The sequence below is a fragment of the Solanum dulcamara genome, chromosome 2, assembly GCF_947179165.1.
Source record: "Solanum dulcamara chromosome 2, daSolDulc1.2, whole genome shotgun sequence".
Lineage (NCBI taxonomy): Eukaryota > Viridiplantae > Streptophyta > Magnoliopsida > Solanales > Solanaceae > Solanum > Solanum dulcamara.
The window spans coordinates 60,831,081-60,855,366 of NC_077238.1; the positions used below are offsets into that span (position 1 = coordinate 60,831,081).

The window sequence follows — 24,286 nt, forward strand, 5'->3', positions numbered from 1 at the left end:
TAGAATCAACTCTAAAAACTTCAGTGTTTGATTGATTGGGACCAATGAAGAAGAAATACAAGCACCAAGGAAATTATAGAACAATGGAAGAACGGGTACATGCTCGGGAGCATAATTTAACCAAGAATTAGCCCAGTTTGATCCCTTCTAGAATGAGGCAAGAAACAAAACTTATAGTTTCATGTGGAGATGTCCTGAGAGTAAGAACTCATACCATAGTTCACACTAGAGAGCGAGATAAAGATGAAAAGAGTGTAGGATCATCAAATCACATCACAATTTGTGACGAAGAAAGTACTCCACTATATGTAAAAATTGAGGATGGGTTTGTTGATATTCATGAATGTCATCACATATCTTTGAATGATGGTGATCCTCAAGAAGATGAGGATGCTGAAGATGTGCCATCTAAACTCGAGAAAGGGATAAAGAATACTGTTGATGCATTGAAGGAAGTAAATCTTGGGATTGATGATGATATAAGGCCTACATATGTAAGTGCTTCACTAGATGACGATGAAGAGAAGAAATATATTGAGCTGCTTATGGAATTTAGAGACGTATTTGCTTGGAGTTACAAAGAGATGCCAGGATTAGACCCTAAAGTTGTAGTTCATCGTCTTGCTGTGAAATGAGACACTCATCCTGTTAAACAAGCGCAATGTTGCTTTAGACCTGAACTAGTTCCTTTGATCGAAACTGAAGTTAACAAGCTCATTAAAGTAGGTTTCATTCTTAAAGTCAAATATCCTACATGGATTTCAAGCATTGTACCTGTAAGAAAGAAGAATGGACAAATACGAGTTTGTGTTGACTTTAGAGATCTTAATAATGCATGCCCTAAGGATGAATTTCCTCTTCCAATCCCTGAGCTTATGATTGATGCTACAACTAAATACGTGGCAATGTCTTTCATGGATGGTTCATCTAGATACAATCAAATTCGCATGGCATCAAGGAATGAAGAACTTACTGCATTTCGCTCTCCTAAAGGTATATATTACTACAAAGTAATGCCTTTTGGTTTAAAAAATGCTGGAGCCACTTATCAACGAGCCATGCAGAATATTTTTGATGACATTCTTCATAAAAATGTTGAGTGTTATATCGATGACTTAGTGGTGAAATCAAAGAAGAGTGATGACCACTTGCAAGATTTGAGAATGGTGTTTGAACGACTTCAAAGATACCAACTCAAAATGAACCCTTTAAAATGTGTCTTTGGAGTTACTTTGGGAAAGTTTTTTGGTTTTATTATTTGACATCGAGGAATCGAGATTGAACAAGATAAGATATATGCTATTTTGAAGATGCCTGAGCCAAAAAATATTCATGAGTTGAAAAGCTTACAAGGAAAATTAGCATATCTTAGGAGGTTTATCTCAAATCTGGTTGGGAGATGTCAACCATTCAGTTGCCTTATGAAGAAAGATGTTCCTTTTGAATGGGACCAAGCTTGTACCAATGCTTTTGAGAACATAAAGTCTTATCTGATGAAACCTCTAGTACTTGTAGCTCCTATACCTGGAAAACCATTGATTTTATACATTGCAGCACAAGAAAGGTCAGTAGGAGCACTTCTCGCACAAGAAAATAATGAAGGGAAAGAAAATTCCCTATATTACTTGAGTAGGATGATGACACAAAATGAGATCAAGTATTCACCTATTGAGAAGTTATGTCTGGCACTCATGTTCTCGATTCAGAAGATGAAGCATTACTTCCAAGCTCATATTGTGCAACTTATCTCTAAAGCGAATCCTATCAAGTTTGTCATGTCCAAGCCTGTCTTAAATGATAGACTAGTAAGGTGGTACCTCCAGTTTCAATAATTTGAAATTGTGTATATATCTCTTAAGGCAGTAAAAGGACAAGTGCTAGCACATTTCTTGCCAATCATCCAATTCCGAATGATTGGGAGTTATCTGATGAATTACCTGATGAAGACACAATACTACTGGAAATTCAGCCACCTTGGAAGATGTATTTTGATGGTGCTGCACATCGTGAAGGAGCGGGTGATGGAGTGGTATTTGTCACTTCCCATGAAGAAGTTTTGTCATACTCCTTCACTCTAACACAACACTGCTCCAATAATGTTGCTGAATATCAAGCACTCTTACTTGGGCTTGAGATGGCCATTGATATAAAACAATTGCAACTATAAGTTTTTGGAGATTCCAAGTTGGTGATCAATCAAGTCTTGGGTAATTATGAAGTAAAGAAGCCTGAGTTAATTCCATACTGCAATTACGCTCAAAAGATGATAGGGTGGCTTGGAGAGGTGACTATTCAACATGTCCCAAGAAAGGAAAATAAAAAGGTTGATGCATTGGCAGCTTTAGCTTCTACATTAGTATCTCTTGATGAAACGCAAGTTGTGGTTTGCCAAAGATAGATAACCCCGCCTCCAGATGAGCATGAAGAAGAATTTCGATAAGTTATCGCCACTTCAGAAGCTGAAATTGACGATTGGCAACAACCAATAAAAGATTATTTATGTTATAGAATATTGCTAGAAAACCTTCGAAGAAGAACAAAAATCCAACGACGAGCCCCTCATTTTCTTTATTATAAAAATATACTTTACAGACAGTCATTCGATGGAGTTCTCTTACGATGTTTGGGTGCAAATGAATCTACTCAAGCTATGCAAGAAGCACATTCTGGAGTATATGGAGCGCATCAATTTGGGCCAAAACTTCATTTTCACATAAAAAGGATGGGATATTACTGGCAAAGCATGGTGAAAGATTGCCTGGATTACATCCGAAGATGTAAAGCTTGCCAATTCCATGCGAATTTTATACATTAACCCCCAGAAGTATTGCACCCAACTATTGCCTCATGGCCATTTAAAGCTTGGGGTTTAAATATTGTCGGACCATTGCCTAAGTCCTCTGGTGGACATTTGTACATCCTAGCTGCAACTGACTACTTCTCAAAATTGGCAGAAGTTGTTTCTCTTAGAAAAGTAAAGAAAGAGAATGTAGCCAACTTCATTCTAGTCAATATTATCTACCGTTTTGGTATTCCTCGATACATATTGACAGATAATGGCAAGCTATTTGATAACAAGTTAATGATGAATATATGTGATCTTTTTGTCTTCAAGCAACGCAATTCCTCTATGTATTATGCGGCTGCTAATGGTCTCGCTGAAGCATTTAATAAGACACTCTGCAACTTGTTGAAAAATGTTATTTCCAAGTCTAAGAGAGATTGCATGAAAAAATGGAAGAGGCTCTTTGGGCATATAGGACTATGTATCGCACGCCAACACAAGCGACTCCCTATTCTCTTATTTATGGAGTTGAAACAGTTCTTCCACTTGAGCGTCAAATCCCATCATTGTGCCTTGCCAGTCAAGAAGGACTCATTGATGAAAAAAATGCTCAGTTACGCCTTGAAGAATTGGAGGCTCTTGATGAAAAAAGACTAGAGTCCCAACAAAGTTTGGAATGTTATCAAGCACGTCTAGCTCGATCTTTTAATAAGAAGGTTTGTCTTAGATGTTTCCAAGTGGGTGATCAAGTTCTGGTTGTAAGAAGGCCCATTATTACTTCTCGTCGGTCTGGAAGCAAGTTCTCCGCTAAATAGGATGGATCATATATGGTACAAGAAATATACTCAAGTGGCGCTTACAAACTAGTTGACTCAGAAGGATTGCGCATTGGCCCCATTAACGGAAAGTTCATAAAGAGATACTATCCCTGAAGAAAAGAAACACATTCCTTAAGGTATGAGTATAAACTGCATGTTACTCTTGGTCTGCAAGAGTATAAACTGTGCACGTCATCATCACTGTAAAAAACAAAATGTCTGCTAGGTTGAAAATCTCGAAAGAGGCGGTCAAGGCAAAAATTAGGACACAAAAAAAAATCACTCTTTCAGAACTACGTTATGACTTGATCCTCTTCACTAAGGTACGTAGGCTCTTGGATTACATTCTGAGTTCAGTCGCATGAGTATCCAAAGAACTCATAGTCTCTCTTGACCCTCTTCACCATAATCCGTGAGTTACATCCTAAGTTTAGTCTCATAAGTTCAAAAGAAATGGGGCACGCTATTATTTGAGCATCACAATGTTCTCATAGATTGTCATATATAACGTGTGAATTAGAGAGGGCCAATCAAGATAGAATTTGAATTGACTTCAAAGAAATATTCATACAAATCTGTAAAGCTATTAGATGTGATTATTGTACATGTTGTAGTTCTATGAATCTTTTTTTTGGCTTCTCTACGCTGAGATATGAATATATTTTTTTTAATAAGATCATGTAAATATGAATCTGTCAGCTTTTCTACATGTGAAATTCATTTTTGAAGTTTGTTTAGAACGATCCTGAGGGACTTGAGCTATAAATTTTGGATATGTTTCAGATTTAAAAGTTTGGTTTCTAATAAATTGAGTCTCTCCTGGCTTTGGTGCTCTCATACAATGATATATTTCTTGTACTATCAAAACACACAAGGTAATAAACAACGATGTTTAGGGGAAAGTCCACGTTTAATGCAATTACATCAATACATCAATATGAGTAAATAACTCTAGAAGCTGAAACATAAAAGAAATACTTACAGAAATGCGCTATAGAATATAAAAGAGTAACAACTAACCAATCAGAATGCAAAAAAAATAGAAAAACAAATTTGTGTTCTACCCTTCCAAAAGTCATTTACAACATCACTAGGAATACATATGTATAATGATGTGATGGTGTCAGTAAAAAAACAAAAAAAAACAACGTACCTCGTATATTGATGAACTCAAGAGGGTACGCAAAAAGGAGCATCAAAATTGTCAATGTCAATGATGAAAATAAATAAAAGGAGAGAGTCTATTTATAGACAAGTAGTGATGGTGAGGGAGTCCTTCTTTCAAAGTAATTATAATTACTTTTTGGGTTAGAACTCTAGTAGAATGATACAAATTTATTCTCTCCAAATCCTAATTGGTTGTGAAATTGTGAAAATTTGGGTTATCTGCATTCTAAAAGGAGTGTGTTCTTTCAAAATTTTAATTGGATTTAGAAGACAGAATAAAGAGTAGGCATTTGCAAAAAAAAACGAAAAAAACGGCTCAAATAATAATAATAATAATAATATATATACTTCAATTGGAGTCTCATTATTTACTCCAATTATGTCACTCCAATTGGAGGAACGTATTAATTTAATATGTTCATGGTGCATATTAAATTGCACGACATACTATTATCGTTTAGTTAATACTTCAAGTCTAGTCTTCAAAAGATAAAATATCTCAACAAGACTTGAAGCAGGGGGCATTTGTAATCATTTAAAATTTATTAAATATAAATTTATAGAATGATTCAATTTATATTAAATTCAAGATATATTAGTCCAAATAAATATTTTGGATTAATAAAATTGGGTCAATTATTTAAGTCCAATAAATATGGATTTAATTAAAAATCAAAATCCATTGATTTGGGCTATAAAGATGACCCCACTTTGTTAAGCTCAATATCATCTTATCCTAGAGGCCCATTTTCATGTCACGTGTCAAAGTTATGTGGTAATCCAAGTCAAATTAAATAAGCCACTAGAATTATGCCATGTGCCAAAATTATGTGGCAATCCAAGTCAAATTAAATAAGCCACTAGAATTATGTCATGTGCCAAAGTTAGGTGGCAATCCAAGTCAAATTAAATAAGTCACTAAAATCATGCCACATGTCAAAGTTATGTGGCAAACTAAGTCAAATTAAATGAGCCACTAGAATAATGTCACATGTATATGTGACATGTTCTAATCAATCAAATTAAAGCTCTTCACCAAAAAAATCTGATTGGTCAGTTCAAACCAACCAATCAAATCGTACCCTCATACCACTCCCTACAACTATAAATAGGGGTCCTCATTATTCTCAGAGGGGGGAGGGGTTTCAAGAACAAGAAGCAAGAAGAGAGCTAGTGGATCAAAGGCATAAATTTTCTACAAAGCTACAAAGTTTAAGTAATCAAATTTAAGCTCAAGTTCAAGATCAAGAACGAAGGAAAATATCAAGAAGTTCAAGATCAAGTTATTTGTTTATATTTATTGTTCGTCATAACCATACAAGTATTCGTGATGAATAATTCAAATCCAAATTTGAAGACGAAGATTCAAGATCAAGCTATTCAAGCCCTTGACTCTAAATCAAATTCAAGTTCAACATATTCCATATTATTTGAAGAATCAAAGAATTATCATAGAGATTGTAACACGCACCACATTTTGAAATCAAATATTATACTTTGTTACTCCAATTTTCTGATCTTGATTATTTATTTTTTTCGACTCAAAAATTTGTTGTTTACAATACCATCACATTATCTATATATTTTCATGGTATTATTTTTATTATTTGTTTATTTTTGTCCCTTTTTCTCTTTTTTAATAAGTTATCGTGTTTTTATTTTTCTCTTTTGATATTTTATTTTTTAGCAAAAATAAAAATAAAACACAAAGAAAAAAATATTAGCTAACTATTTTTAGATTAATAAAAATTACAAAAATATTAAATTCATTAATTTATTTACAAAACTACTCATTCCTTTATGATATCATGTCAGTATATGATATATTGTGATGGTATCATTGAAAAATGAGTTGATTGTACATGAATGGTTGTTAGAAACCTTAATGAAACCATAATAGTATATGAATATGTTGTTATAATATCATTAAGGAATGTGCAGTTTTGTAAACACCTTAATGCTACGACAACATTACATTCATATATTGTGATGGTATCATACATGATCTAAAGAGTGTTACAGATTATATGAAATAGCCCTTAATAATACCATGTCACTATATGATATGTTGTGATGGTATCATTGAGAAATTGTGAGTTCCTCCGTTGAAGGAATGCTCATTAGTATCCCTTGAGGAATGAGTTGGTTTGTTTATGAATGAATGTAGGAAATCTTAATGATACCATAGCAGTGTGTGTATATATTGTCATGGCATCATTAATGAATGAGTAGTATTGTGAATGAAGGAAGGAAGGAAACCTTAATACCACAACAGTATATACAAATATTATGATGGTATCATACATGATATGAGGAATGTGACTGATTATATGAAACAATTTTTAATATGATATTATATCAGTACATGATGGTACATGGAGGTGTTGCTGAATGATTAAAATACCCATCAATGATATCATAATAGTATATAGATATATTGTGGTGGTATCATTATAAATATACGTACATACATACATACATATACACATCCATACGTACATATATATATATATATATATATATATATATATATATATATATATATATATATATATATATATATATATATATATATATATATATATATATATTCTGAGATAATACCATTACAGACTGAAGCAAGTGGGGAAAAAATAGAAATAAAAAATGAAAATAAAATTAAATGAAATGAAAACAATAAAAAATAAACATAGAATGACAAAAATATGAAATTAAATTGTGGTAATAAAAATATTATGATTTCAGAAGAAAACAAATGAATGAAAAAGGAAGAAAAATAATAATAAATTAAAAAATAATCAAAAAAGAGAAGGAGAAAAGAAAAGAAACATAAAATAAATAGAATAAAATAAAAAAATAAAAGGAACCAATATAGGAGAAACAAGGTGAAAAGAATTAAAATAAAATCAAGAAAAAAAGAAATAGAGAAAATAAACGAATAAAGAAATAAATGAGAAAAAAGGAAAAATAAAAAAGAAAAGAAAAATATAAAATAAAAGTAGAGTGTGAATTATATTATGGTATTAAAATAATTTGGAAAAAATAAATGAATAAAAATGCCTGAAAAATAAAAAAAGGAACGAGAAAAAAGAAGTAGAGAAAAAATAAATGAATAAAGAAATAAATGAGGGGAAAAAAAGATAAATATGTCACGACCCGATTTCTTAGGTCGTGATGGCACCTGCTAATAGGATTGTTCATGGTTATGGTTAAAAAATCAAACTGAACCACAATCCGAACCAATCTGATAAAAAAAACCAATATTTAGTCTGGTTTGGTTAGGTTTGGTTTTAAATTTTGAAGATCAATTCTATTTGGTTTGGTTTTGGTTTAATTAAAAATAAACCGCAAAAATAACCAAACCGAATAGATGAATTAAATATATAAATTTCATAATTATTTATATATTATTCATAAATAATATATATATATATATATATGAAGGGCAGTCCGGTGCACTAAAGCTCCCGCTATGCGCAGAATCCAGGAAAGGGCCCGACCACAAGGGTCTATTGTATGCAGCCTTACTTTGTATTTCTATCAGATATATACTATTAATCTTTAATTAACTTAAGTTTTTAACTTTACCATTTTCTCAAGCCCAACACTAAAATTTTGGTATATAACTTTCTTGTACCCCTCCCCGGGTAGTTGCTCAATTGTTGAGCTTGGGAATATTTTTTTGCTATAAAGATTTGATCTTTTGATCTTTGGTGTATAATGACTTTAGTATTACTTAACTAAATCATTTTTTTGTGTAATAATAACTCTAGCATTATTTAATTGAATCTATAGTAGCTTTTCTGTGGATTGTTCATGTACTAGGTGTTTGCGTCTATCAAGATGTGTATGCCATCAACAACCTTATTATTTTCAAACCAAAAAAAATCAAAAAAATTAAACCAAATCGAAAAATAACTAAACCGATGGTTTTTTTAAAATTTGTCTTGGTTTGGTTTTAAAAGTTTGAAAATCGATTAAATTGATTTGGTTTTAGTTTTAACCAATAACCGATCCAAATCAAACCATGAACACCCCTACATGCTAACACCCACCAGTAGGTAAGCCTAACCCTTGACCCTCAGCCCGGAACCAGAGGCAACGGGCTATCAAGAGGAAGATGAATAGATAAAGCGGAAAGTAAGGACTAATAAGAGAAAGAGAACAACTGAAACAAACACAAGAACTACCCCAAGACTTGGCATTAGTTGGTAATCGAGCATCTAAACTAAATTACGAATACAAAGCTTTTTAAAATACAAAATAAGTACAGTCAGTCTTCGAAAGCAAGTAAAGACTAGTCCTAGCCCATCATAGAAGGAAATCAGCAACTCCGAACGGCAGGAGCTCACCAAATCTTCGAACCAAAAGTTGTTTCGCACCAATCCAAATCAATGGCGAAAAACCGTATTATGATCCACAAGGAGTAGGAGTATAGTATGAGTACCAAACGAATGGTACACATTAGGCATAGGCCGACTGAGCTCTACAGATAAAGCAAGTATAAATAATATATAATCAGGTAAATACTGCACAATTAACTAATCAGAAATTATCACAAGAATGACAGGAAATAAGACAAAGTATCAAGAGACATAGCTAAAGGAGCAGGGTCAGAGAACGCATCTGAAATGCAATCCAACAACATATTAACAGAAAGGATGCATCATAGAACACTACTAAATGAGAATAAAGTGCTAACAGACAACGCTAATCACGTAATCACCTAGGACTAATCCAACTGAACCTAGCAGGAAGTACCAACCACAATCCAACTCAAGTACCACATAAACCAACTACAACTACAACCAACAGTAAGTACAAGTAAGATCAAATAATAACCGTCCGAATGCCCATACCCTCGAAAGGTACAAACAATAACAAACATACCCCCGGTCCCCATAAAATCGGGGGACCATACAGCAAACAAGTATACAAAGTAAATCATGCATAATTTCACCATTAAAGAATAATTCAAGAAGGCGGGCAGTCCCTTAGGGACGAAATTTACCTTAAACGACACTTCAACAGATGAAACTAATCACACCACGATGTTACTTACGGAAAACCCCACAACTTACCCTCAAGAATCGCAGTAAATAGAGCTAAAATGGTCATGAAGAAGAACTCCAAAATTCATAGCAATCTCAACTCAAAAATACTAAAGACAGCAGCTAAATCCATCAATTTACCGCACATAAAGCTCTTAATCAAGATTCTGAGCTCACCAATAGATTCTCCGTGAAATTTTCTTGAAGTTGAACTTTTAAATCGCCAAATTTGAGCTTGAAATGAGAAATATATCATCCTTTCAAATAATTTGTAATGGCTGATAGCGACATATAAATAACTAAAACGGACCCGATGAAATTGTTCTCAGCTATCGCGGAGCATAAACTCTGAGACCTCCGCGAACGCGCTAGACCTCCATGAACATAAAGAGTAACCAAGCAGACCCTTAGCAAACGCGACACTTTTCACTGTGATCGCAAAGCCAAATTGGTGGGTACCAGATATCAACTGAAATGTTGATATTCACCAAGATCAAATACTCCGATGGGGTACTCAGAATTCATTCAAAATCCCATACGCACAAAGGAACTATGCTACCCCACCAAATTCGAAGTTCAGAACTCAATGGCGCAGTCAAAATTTCAATACGGGGTCTCTAGGAGTGAATGTGGGTCCCACTCCCAATGCCAATATTAGCCAAATTCTACAACGGGCCTCAATTTTGGACTGAAAGCCTCGTGAAGCGAACGAAGGGTCATTTTAGACCAAATTCCACATTCCTAATCTAACTTCGCTGATAAAATTTCAATCTGTACCAAGAATGTTGATTAAAGTTAACCCTAGGCCAAATTTAAAGGTGAAAGCGCCAAATGGCCCCAAACTTGTACAGATTGCCTCGATACTCATGAAGACCATGCTACTAGCCTAATTTGGCCATTTCAGAGATGATAGAGTCATTAGAATTCCATTCCGAGGTTGTTTACTAGAATTTATTTCGAAGTTAACTTTTCAAGTTATAAAAGCTCTAAAATAAGAAAACGGGCATAAAACTCAAACGAACGACCAGGTGATCAAACTGTCAGTTTCAATAAGTCATAAATGACTTGGGGTCACTTCAAGAAATGTCTAAACGCTGAAAAAGTTGAAATATAAAAGAAATAACCCAGAGGGTCATTGCAACACCCACTTCTAAAAGAACTTTCGTCCGTAAAAGTAAACGTACAGTCACAGTCTTGAGGCACGAAAGATGAGTATATCGATCCCGCACGCTCTTCCAGACCTCGGACACCCTCGGGTCAAATGATGCCATCATAGAACTCAGGCTGAGAGGAAAATTCTCAAATTACCTTCAACCTTCCAAAACTCCTTCGACTCTTTTTTGCCCGCCAACTCTCGCTCGCTTAGCCCGAACTTGACCAGAATCACCAGCTTCATCTGAGGAAGACTAACTACATTGAAACCACCAAAAAAGAGGAATGCAAGACCAGGGCAGATACCACTCAACATTCCAAGTACTTATCTTATGTTTCCAAATCTCTTTTCTTCTAGCCACCAAGGGTGTTCTACCAGTCCATAGCTATCCTGAAAACCTTCAAACCATCCAAAACTTGCTTACCGAACCACACCACACAACCTTAGGGAAATCACATATCTCAATTGAACCTTAAAGGATGACAGAAACCCAAAACAAGGAAACCAACCCGAGCAAAGCCCAAAATTCCAATCTCAACTTCCAAACCCACAATTCAGGCAGAAAACACAATCTTCTGAAATTGAATAGTCCACTCCGAGGGATGGTTATCCTGCAAATGACAAGGTTGCACTGAGTCCAGCGCCGGTGACTTAATTTACCATAGGAACTTATGAAAAATTGGCATCATGTGCCCATAAATCATTTTTGCCACCTCAAATGTAAACTGACCATCCTAGTCCAAGGGAAACCAAGCTGCTAGGCAACGCACAAACATGAAAAATCGATCAATAATAGTCCAAGGGAACCACGTCCCACTCACAACCCGCAAACTATCGAATACGACAAAGCCAGACCTCACACCTTGAACAAATTCAAAATCACGAATTCCATGAATTACTTTGACGCCATCCTGTAGATAAACCTTCTAAGCAACCTTTAATTCTCCAACTGAAGCTAAAGTGTGAACCCACCAAGGGAAACAACCATTCCAACCCCAGAACACAACCAAGACCTCGTGAGCTACCAAACCAACCGTAAAGGACCAACCACAACAGCAACAAGGCACAAAGGGAGACCACATTTTCCAAATACCAACTAGCCAAAATCAATAACTAAACACTCAACAAGGAGGATTTAAAAAGGTTGAACGAACGGAGTACCGCAACACAATCGAGAATAAGACCAAGGCGGAGGGGAAAAGATGGCCAACTAGGATTACCACGATACTGCCAAAGGCTACAAAACCTTCCTCACAACTCTAACAGTCACACTCCTCCTAGCGACCAATAAACCCAAGCACCAAAAATTCTACGAAGAACCCAACCAGGTAGGCAAAAGAAAGCAAACTTCTACTCCGCAACCTAAGGGTTGAAAATACCAATAAGGCATAGGGAGGAATCGCCATGCAGAATCTACCACAAATACAAATATGATATAATTTTATTCACATACTACCTCATTAACTAGTATTTCAACTATGAACAAACGATGCCAAGCAATGGAGACAGTCGTCCAAGACAATAAAACCCAAAATGGCAAAGGAGAATTACTAATCAAAGCAAAGCTAGCTATGCACAATGGTAAGAAGAGACATCCAACCACTAATCCACCAAGACAACCTGCAACTAAGTCAACCTTCTACTCCATCCAAATTAACCAGCACCACAACTCTCAGAGCTAACAAAGCTGGTCTAGCCACCTACCTAACAAGGTTCGGCACCACAGCAAAATAAATGGTAAGGGAGACAAAAGGGAAGGCTAACTATCTCGGTTGCAACTTGAAACAACACTGCCAAGGTAAGGCATAGGGAGTTGCTCAATCACCACTACTCTAAATAGGAAATCGACCTAGTCGATCCACTACTAAAAGAAATCAACTACAGAGCTAAAACACATACACATAGGTCTAGATAAGGTAGCCACAACATTCAGGAGATAGATAACAAGTCAAATAAGTACGTATGGGTATGAAAACCCCAAAACCATATAAAAAGAGCAATATAGATCAAAATAAGGAAATCAAGTGAATACCATAAATACTTGGATCCTCAGCCTCATGCTGACTCGTAGAAGCATGAAATGGATCGTGACCATCCTCAACCTGCACACCTGAAGCATCACTAGCAACACTTTGAGCACTACCTCTAATTGGAGGCGGCATAAAACCATAATACTGACCTGGCTGAGCAAACTGTGCACGAGTCCTATGTTGGGAGCACTTTCTAGACCAATTACCCATCTCTCCACAGGTACAACAAGGTCCAAAGGCTCTAGCCTGGTGAGTAGGAGAAGTCTGAAATGTCAAAAATATCGAATCTCACCTGGAGAACTCCCAAGACTAAGTGGTCAAACTCCCCACAATCATAGAAACCTCTAAAGTCTAAAATTTGGCGTGAAAAATATGACGAACTCCTCTGGCGGCCCCTAACAAAATGTGGTCCATCTCTAATGCCTAGAGAACCACCTCGATGCATGTCACCACTATGCTGATGGAGAGGCCTTTTTCCACTACCTCTGTAAGCCCCAAGACATGCCTGGTCCACGTATCTCGCATGACCAACCATCTGAGGAAAGGTAGACCCAATTTCTATCAAGCACTCTAATGCCAATCGGAGCGGCAAAGACAATCCCCTAATGAACTCCCAACTCATCTCAAGATCTATAGGGGATGATGTGGGGCTATTCCTAGCCCACTCAAGAAATTCCATGACATACTCTGATACTAATGATGAACCCTGTTGGGGAACCACCAACCCATCTCTATCATGAGAACCATCTGTCGAAACTCTAGTAGAACCTGTTGATGATCTGATTGGGTCCACTAGAAACCTCGTGCTATCCATCTAATAGAGAATGGATTCTAAAGGATCATTTTTAGAAGTTATTCAAAGCAAGAACACACAATAAGGAGTCAAGAACATAATTCCCTAAAAATGCCCTATAGCCTCCCGAAGATAGGATATGGACGTCTCTGTACCGATCTACAGGACTCTACTAGACATTGCCCTCAGACCAACGATGTCGGTCAACCTAGAGCTCTAATACCAAATATGTCATGACTCGATTTCTCAGGCCTTGATGGCACTTGCTAACACCCACCAACAGGTAAGCCTAACCCTTAACCCTCAGCTCCGAACCAGAGGCAACGGGCTACCAAGCGGAAGATGAATAGATAAAGCGAAAAGTAAAGACTAATGAGAAGAAAGAGAACAACTAAAATAAACACAAGAAACCACCCCCAAAATATGGCATCAGTTAGTAATCGAGCATCTAAATTAAAATATGAATACAAAGCTTTTGAAATACAAAATAAGTACAAACAATCTTCGAAAGAAGGTAAAGACTAGTCCTAGTTCGTCATAGATAGAAATCGGCAACTCCGAATGACAGGAGCTCGCCAAATCCCCAAATTAAAAGTTGTTCTACACCAGTCCAAATCAATGATGAAAACCCATACTATAATCTACAGGGGCAGAAGTGTAGTATGAATACCAATCAAATAGTACTCAGTTAGCATAGGCCGACTGAGCTCTACAGATAAAGCAAGTATAAATAACATTTAATCAGGTAAATATTGTACAACTAACTAATCAAAAATTATCATAATAATGACAGAAAATAAGACAAAGCGTCGGGAGACATAGATAAAGGAGCAGGGTCAGAGAACGCACCTGAAATGTAATCCAACAACCTATTAACAGGACGAATGCATCATAGAAGTCTACTAAATGAGAATAAAGTGCCAACAAGCAAAGCTAATCACGTAAAGACAAATCCGACTAAACCTAGCAGGAAGTACCAACCAAAATTCAACTCAAGTACCATGTAAACCAACCACAACTACAACCAACGGTAAGTACAAGTAAGGTCAAATAATAACCGATCGAACGCCCATACCCCCAAAAGGTACAAACAATAACAAACATACTCCCGTCCCTCATAAAATCGGGGGCCCAAACAGCAAACAAGTATACTAGTGATGAGCGAGTTGATGAATGCAAGTCTATAGTAAAAGCAGTGACATCATCGGTGGATCTCAGATATCAACAACAAGTGTATAGACCCACCCTGTCCCTCGACCTGCCAGGTGGGACCTATGCGGCTCCCTCATCCAATTTAGTGGTGCACTGGACAGAGGGGTCCATAGGGAACGTGGGAAGTCCGTATACACTGTCTGGACCCGAACCAGGTCTTACATAGACATATAGTATCCCCGTAGTGGTACCAGAGACTGAGCAGCCATGCCGATGTAGAAAGGGCGACACCATGCAGAATATCAGTAAACCAGTAATCTCAAATCGTGAGCACCTTGAAAAAGGGCCGCCCAACCAGGCAGTAAACTCCCAAGGGCATTGGCCCAGCTAGCAAGAGTAAACTTGGGGGTATTGGTAAGTTAAGAAAGGGCATCGACCCGTCGAATAGCCAAGTAAAATTGAGTACATCCCAGATGCCTCTAATGCCTCAAGTAGAAAAAGGAATACGTCTCCGACGCCTCATCCATTTAAAAATCAGTGACCAAGTAATCCAGGTGGTACGGCTCCCATTTAAAACCAGTTTCGAAAATAATAAAAGTGTGAGAAAACCTTCTCAAAAACAGTAGTGAAAAACCATAAATAATCCCAGGATCATACCACAAAATGAGTGAATGCTAAAACAGTGCAAGCATACCATCACCAGCATCCAAATAAGACACGCATAGTCCAAAGAGTAACATCAAGTCAAACCAAATTACCAAGGAAAAAGAACTAACCTGGGATCCAATTGCTCCTCGAGCATGGCCTCAGGTCCAATCAATAGATAATAGACATAGAGGCATCATAAGCCTAATGCTAACCAAAAGTGAAACAATCGGGATATGACTCAAAATCAGACATGGGGAGAAATATCTCTAGGAACGACGCCTTACCCCAAAGTATGTCATTTTCGCTCCCAACGAGCACAGCTAAGCCTAACCTATGGCTACCACGAGCCTCAGAGGTCCCTGGCACTAGCACCAATTTACACCAACCATCACACTCCCTACTAAAAGCTACGCCTAGCTATAAGGGCACAAAAACACAAACTAAAGTATCTAAGGCTCAAACCTAGCATAAGGCCATCAATACCGATCCTAAGAAGGATAATTTCACCTAAACCATAATGCAATCGAAAACCACAAACCTAGAATAAGGGTTTCAAGAGACTACGCTAGTCTAAGGTTCAACGGAAGTCAAAGAAATCGGATAAAAGGAGGAAGGCCCTAAACCCGACCAATACCAACCAAAATTACATGAAATATATATTAAACAATATCTAATAAAACTCAGTCAAAAGGGGAAATGTAGCCTACCTCAAAGACGAACACGCACTTTCCAAATCCACCAAGATGAAGCTCTCGACCTCTGAGTCACCTCCAATCGTCGCCATGCTACCAAAATGTTAATCACCTCGTAAGTACGATCTTTTTGATACTAAAATTAACGAATTCAGAGATGGACTCAAAATCAGGTCTAAAATAAAATTGTGGACCTACACTAAGAATTCCGAATTCAACTCTGTGAAAAGGTGTATTTGGGATTAAAGAACTTGGGTTCCAACTTTTAGCACAATTCATTGCTCGAAAAATACATAAATCAACCCATGCATAATTTCACCATTAAAGGATAATTCAATAAGGAGGGTAGTCATTTAAGGATGGAATTTACCTCAAATGATGCTTCAACGGACAAAACTAATCACACCACGATATTTTTTGCAGAAAACCCCACAACTTACACTCAAGAATCGCTTCAAATGGAGCTAAAATGGTCATGAAGAAGAACTCCAAAATTCATAGCAATCACAACTCGAAAATGCTAACGACAGCAGCTAAATCCATTAATTTACCTCACACAAAGCTCCTAATCGAGATTCTGATCTCACAAACAGATTCCCTACGAAATTTCCTTGAAGTTGAATCTTTAAATCGCCAAATTTAAGCTTAAAATGAGGGATATATCGTCCTTTGAAATAATTTGTAATGGCTAGTTGCGACATATAAATAACTAAATAGGACCCGGCAAAATTGTTCTCCGTGATCGCGGTGAACAGTGCTCCATGATCGTAGAGCATAAACTCTGAGACCTCCACGAATGCCCCGAACCTCCGCGAACACGGAGAGTAACCAACAAACCCTTCGCGAATGCATCGGACCTCCGCGAATGCGGAGAGTAACTAAGCAGAGCCTTCGCGAACGCAACACTGTTCACCGCGAGAAGGCCAAATTGGTGGGCACCAGATATCAGCTGAAATGTTGATATTCATCAAGTTCAAATACTCCGACGGGGTGCTCGAAATTCGTTCGAAGTCTCGTGCACGCAAGCGAACTATGCTACCCCACCAAATTCGATGTTTCAAACTCAATGGTGTAGTCAAAATTTCAATACGATGTGTTACTACTGAATGTGGGTCCCACTTCCAATGTTATTTTTAGCCAAATTCTACAACGGGCCTCAAAATTGGACTGAAAGCCTCAAAAGTGAATGAAGGATCGTTTTAGACCAAAACTCAATATTCTAGAGCTAACTACACTAACGAAATTTCAATCTAAGCGTGTTTACCAAGAATATTGACCAAAGTCAACTCTATGCCAAATTTCAAAAGCAAAAGCATCAAATGGCTTCAAACTTGTACCGATTGCCTTGATACTCGTGCTGACCATGCTACTAACCTAATTTGGCCATTCTGGAGCTGATGGAACCGTCAGAATTTCATTCTGAGATCATTTACTTGATGTTATGACCAAAGTAAACTTTTCAAGTTATAAAAACTCCAAAACATGGAAACGGGCATAAAACTCAAACGAACGCCCAGGCAATCGAATTGTCAGTGTCGGCAAGTCATAAATGACTTGGGGTCGCTTCAGGAAATGTCTAAAAGCTGAAAAAGTCGGAAGATGAAAGAAATGACCCGGAGGATCATTACAAAATATGAAATAGAAATTGAGTATAAATCAGATTATGGTGTAAAAAAATAAAGAATAAAATCATTTTAAAAAATGTAAATGAATTAAAAAAAACATAAAAAGAAAAAATAAGAAGTAGAGAAATAAAAAACAAAAGAATAAAAAAGGAAAGAGCGTATGAAAGTAAAAGGGTAGCCACTTGTAAATAGTTTCCCTTTTGGATACAACTGTTTTTTTTCCCAATATTAAATGTATTAAATAAGGAATATGTTTGAAGGGGAGCCTTGGAGTAACTGGTAAAGTTGCTGCCATGTGACCAGGAGGTCACGGGTTCAAGCCTTGGAAACAGCCTCTGGCAGAAATGCAAGGCAAGGCTGCGTACAATAGACCCTTGTGGTCAGGCCCTTCCCCGGACCCCGCGCATAGCGGGAGCTTTAGTGCACCGGGTTGCCCTTTTTTTTAAAATAAGGAATATGTTTAATGGTGGAAATCCCAAAAAAATAGATAGCGAACTTTCCTCCCAAAAAATGAGCTTAGCCATATCAAATTATTGTGTTTTGTAATTAATAATTATATTTTATAATTAAAAAATAATTAATTCATGTATTGTAAATTAGGGTCTTAAAGACAATATCTATGTGATTTTTCCTTACCTCTTTTGATACGAATTTTTATGTACAATACTTGAAAGATAAGCTCATTAGAATCATTCCTTTTGTTAACTTTTGTTTGTTTAAATTGTGTCGTGTACATGCACATAAAACAAGCGAGGGGGAGGGGGGAGGGGGATGGAAATGGAGGGACAAAATCCTGCTTTCTTGTCCTTTCCCTATTATTTCGTCTGACTTTTTGGAGGATGGGGATGTTGGGGGAGGAGCAGCAGATACGTCAAAAGCTTCTTTATTGCTGGTAAGCTCAACGGTATAAAAAGATAAGTTTAAAATGTTGCAACTCATTTTGACAATCGTTATAACAGCCAAGTTCTGATGGATAACAAAGTTGTGTCAAGAACTGAATAAAATAGGATACCTACAGCTAGTAAAAATATCAAGGGAATCAAAATTTGTAATTATCTATTAATTCACACAAGAGGATCAAAAACACATCACAGCAGTTGCATGTCCCAGAAAACCAAGAATTCCTAATTATCAGCGACGTATACATACAAACTTTCTGTATTGAGATGAGAGAAAAATGAACAACGAGGACCATAGACAAGAATGAACACATGACAAACCATGCTTCCATCTTTTATAACAAGAAGCCAAACATGACCAAACGGGAAAGAATTCATGATAATTACACCCCCTAAAAGAATACTACTGTCCAAAAATTGTTCTTGCTAGGTGTGAGATGGTTCCTGAGCACAAAACAGCAAATACAAGTGCTAAATACATCACGTATGGATTATGGTACACACTTAAAAACTGTAATGAAATGCCTACCAAGCATAAAGTCATATCCATTGGATCGTCAGCTACGACGACGTCAGAGAAACAGAAGCTTCTCTGATAAATAGATGGAGCATATTCCCGGAAGTCAAGTCCATTTACCTCAGATGATTACAGCGGAACCCATCGAGCAGTGCATTGATAAGGAAACTCTACATGCCGTGGTTACTTCAACAGTTTGTGCAAAACAAGATTTTACTAACTGGATCTTGTGATAATAAATGTTGTGCTTTCAAGATTGACTGACATAGAGTACAGGGACAAGGCCGGCCATTTTCCCATCTCTTCCAGGGCGTTTTTTCTTGACCTGAAACAAGTTAGCACCATCAGTGTCACCAAATAATTATCAGAGACAACACTTTCTACAGGGTTCCTTCTTCCCTAGAACGCAGAGAGGACAAATAAAAGGAATTGTAGGGAAAGAGTGCAGTCAGTTAACTTTGCAATAAACCCGGCAAAAATATGGTTTGATTATCAGATAATCTTATCAAGGGATCTTCCCAAGCACGTATATGTCACATACAAGCTATCAGATAGAGTCTCCACAAATTTCTTGGAAAACTTGTTACTCCCTCCTTCGGTCCTTCCCAACTTTGTTTGGCATTGTTCGACTCAAAAGGGAGAAAGAGAGGAAGACTTTTGACGCATAAGTTAAATATGCATACACACTTGTATCAAACAATTTGCTTTGACACCCAGTGGTGCCTACAACAGCCATGTGAATGGCAAGGTGGACATGTAAAATTGAAGTAGCTCTAAATACATAAAAGTGCTGATCTTTTAGGGATAGACAAATAAGGACAGGGTGCCAAACAAAATGAAATGGAGAGAATAGCAAATAGCAGGAGGGCGAAGAAGGATTACTTAATTGGGACTCAGATCATCCACCGATACTATTGATTAATAATACAGGGATGAGTGCAGAGGAAATGGAACCTTGTAATTTAAATCTATAGATCTGATACTTTTTAACAAACTCACCATAGCCTAAACCATTTCCTTTAGCTTTAAATATGTAATATACAAACATAAGCTCTAGTAGAGGCATAGTTTTACATATCTATTTAGAGCATTCCGACCATATGACGACATAATTAATATGTGAAACACAATAATACAACTTTACTGATCATGAGAAGATTCATGCACTAAGTTTTCACATTACTAGTCATACTTCTGTATGATCATATATCTTAGGATTTAATATCCAGAGCTAGAAACAAAAGCGTGACTACAGCTAATCACATTACTAGTCATACTTCGATAATGTGACACTGTTGAATTGGATCCTTCAAAAGCTACACCACCCATGTCTATCCGATGCAATTTGGGTATGGGTGTGGGATCCCCACCAGATTTGGTCAACCTAATTTGGGTGCTTTGACTACAGCTATGGTCAAGAAGTATAGCTTGATTGGGTATTTGGTTTGATTTTTGGTTTATGATACATAAATATTCACATAAAGTACTAGAACACTTTGCCATTATAAATATAACTTATGAATAAAATATGAAGTGTTCACGAAAAATTTAATTTTTACCACAAATACTGTGAGAAACATTGGAGAAGGATATTATTGAATTGTGTATCTACATTATTACACAGACTCTATTTATAGACACTATAATACAATCATTTACCAAGTAGGATACTAGATACTATTTTTATTCCTATTCTAAGTAGGATTATATAAACTTATTCCTGTTCTAGCACTCCCCCTTCAAGTTGGTGCATACAAATCATACGTACCTAACTTGTTACGGATGTAATTAATATGAGGACTAGTGAGGGACATGGTGAAGATATCTGCAAGTTGAGCACTTGACTTTACAAATTTTTGTAACAATATCTCCTAAACTATCATTTGACAAAGTGGCAATCAGTCTCAATGTGCTTAATCCTTTCATGAAACACTGAATTTGATGCAATATGAACGGCAGCTTGATTATCACACACAAGTTCCATTCTATATACTATTCCTATTCCTATTCTAAGTAGGATTGTATATACTTATTTCTATTCTAACAAATACTTTGTGCTCTCTAGTTATTAAAGACGCACAAATAATTTTTGCTTTCTAGTTACTTTAACAAAGCTCAAGAAGCATAAATAGTTAATGATAGATTCTAACCAAATTCCTAACAAGCTATAATTACCTCTTTCTATTCAAAGTATATTATATACTATATTATTGTATTTACCAAAATTCTATTTTTATTGCAATTATACTACGCAATAGACATTTTTTCATTCAACTTAATTAACAAAAATGGATTTAAATCACCTTGGTAATAAACAAATAAGTTATTTGTCAACAATCTTAAATAACTGTCCCATATTATTCTTATATATTTATTAGCCATATTCTAACACCCGTGTCCGCACTCAGATCCATACTCCAAGATCCCAAAATTAAAGTGAGGACGAATCCGACCTTTAGATGCACACCTATATCGGATACCCGCACCCGTATCCGAGCAACATAGATGTGACAGTGAAATTTCTTACTTCCTAACACAAAAATAAATTTAAACTTTTCTTACATGTGGATTATCACAGGAAGTAAAATGTGACAGAAATACTATGCAGCCCTTATTCTTCCTAAAGTGGAAGGACAGATACTTCGCAAAAGATACTTTTAGTAAGCAAGAACAGAGTATGATTGTCACTTGGAAAAGGAGGATCTGGATCAATGTCACACTGCAATGAAGAGATCTGGTCCAATGTATCTTCCTCATAAAGAAAGTGAATTATGTGAAATATGCGATGAATACTATGATGACACAAGTAAGCTTAATCACATTAGATGCATGATTTGCAAAGAAGAGTGGCTCTACAATATCCAATAGGAATTACTTACATAGAACCAGCCATCTACTTCATACTCAATTTCCAACTCTTCCCCCGCTGTCAGATTTAGCTGCAACTCAGAAAATCCGAAACTTAATTAATATTTGCATCTCCAGTGAACCCAACGAACCAACATACAATGAAGTAGAATTTGGACATAGTTCAACATTTCAACATCAGAATACATGTTAAGGAGTACAATTTTATAGCTAGCACGAAAAGCAACAAATGGTGTCTTCATGCTCGCTACACATACCACCAGAAAGGATAATTAGATCATTAACCAGTCTTTCAGGGGAGAACATCTAGTAGTCAAGGTAAACCTACCTCATCATCTCCACCAGCTGTGAAGTCATAAAGTGCTGTACCAGACTCTGGGTTGCTGGAAGAAACTCGTTCTTCTTCATGGGATCCAAAACTGTGAGAATCAGACCCAGCCAAGGGATTCTCAAATGACTCGTATCTTTCTCTAATAGGTGATGAATATGGAGGAGGCTCTTCTCTTATCTGCAAATTCCTTTAATGAAAGACTTGCATCTCACATGACAGAAGACATGAAATTGATTGACTAGGAGGACTTACAGGGGAGCCCAGACCATCATATGAGGAGCCACTGTAGGAATTATTATTATATCGGCTCCCACCAGATTTCCCCTATCATAGTCAACAATGAACTTTTACATAATAACACAGGCAGAAAAGAAAGGAACCCAAAATGAAATACAATGATGGAATCGCTGCTCAAAACTAGAAGCAATGCAATTGGAGTATCAGAGATTTTTTTTTTCTTTTTATCTTTTTTGGATATAAGGAGAAAATATGACTTGTACCCATTTTACCAAAAATAAGTTTTAAGTCAGTCCCAACTTCATGGCAGACTCTATTCCCAGTGTATGTATTACTTGGGACCAAAGTCAGATATAAGCAAATTTATTGAATCAAATAAACAGGACTTCGTTCTGATCCAAACTCTTCACCACTACTATAGTATGATTCTCCCATTCATAACATGCACAGAGTTCAAGAAAGTTCACTAATCATGTACACTCAAATGTGTTGATCAGGTTCACTGATCCTTACAGAACTGTTTGTTTAGTTATAAGAGACAAAACATCAGAATTCAGTAATATCATTTAATCACATTTCCCTATGGACCCCATTACATGATGAAAGACAAAATAATCTGTTATCTTCACCTAATATTACTCTTTTAGAATGAATAAATGGCTGGGAGAGGTATATATATCCCCCTTATATAAGCAAAGTCAGTCTTAAGTACTAAAATAGCATGCCTTGCGATGTATACCATCAGGGTTGGTTGGATTCCAGATGCTGTCTTGCAGAACTAAACTAAGACCAAAAACTCAAATTTTCAGATCTTTTTCCCTCAATTGAATAGTTTGTTGTCACCAGAGAATGGGTCCTCAAATGATGTGAACAGTGAAAATTTAACATCATCATGGGTTTTTCATTCGTAAGACCTATTAGGTTAGTCAACTACCTGTGGTGTTGCATAATCTTTTTCGGGTGCTATTTGTTAAGTCTCCTTGTTACAGCTGAATTACACTTGGCTTTAACATGTGGCTCCAAGTGTGTCATAGTCTACAGGTGTTCAACTCCAGGTGATGGAGTACTTCTGAGTTTGTGAGTGCTCCAGAGAGAACATGCTCTTGCCATCGCTTTTTAAGATTATTGCACTTCACCTAGTCCTTAGCAATCCTAATTCACAAGCTCTTTCCTTCTAATTTAATGTAACCTTTCTTTCACTTGAAGATTATTTTACAAACAAAAACAGAAAGCGAACCTAGAGGTATCACATCCATACCTCTAGAAGGTTAAACACATCCCTCCTCATTTCAAATTATGAGTGAGAGACCATAGTTGTGCGGTCTCAGCAAGTTAACATTCTATGGTGATCCAAAAGAAGGTTAAACACAAGCAACTTGTGTGCTTCTATGTAGAACATTTTAAGTACATTTATACACACAAACAATTTGTACACTAGTCATGATTACTGGTTCGCACAACATTCTATCCATATTTCTCAAGAGATGACCACATAAAAGCAGTTGAAAAGAAAAAGAAAT

At 36.5% G+C, this 24,286-nt stretch overlaps 1 protein-coding gene across 2 annotated transcripts in view; it reads right to left on the bottom strand.

Moving 5' to 3' along the window:
• Nucleotides 1–18,944: 18,944 nt before the first annotated feature.
• LOC129880603 (uncharacterized) overlaps nucleotides 18,945–24,286 on the bottom strand; it is a 38,426-nt gene continuing 33,084 nt past the window's right edge. For both annotated transcript variants that reach the window (XM_055954695.1, XM_055954694.1), the window contains 4 exons: nucleotides 22,782–22,853; nucleotides 22,527–22,706; nucleotides 22,210–22,269; nucleotides 18,945–19,655 (listed from right to left, as the gene is read on the bottom strand). In XM_055954695.1, coding sequence (XP_055810670.1) covers nucleotides 19,581–19,655; nucleotides 22,210–22,269; nucleotides 22,527–22,706; nucleotides 22,782–22,853 — 387 coding nt within the window. In that variant the 3' untranslated portion in view covers nucleotides 18,945–19,580. The remainder of the gene's footprint in view (nucleotides 19,656–22,209; nucleotides 22,270–22,526; nucleotides 22,707–22,781; nucleotides 22,854–24,286) is intronic.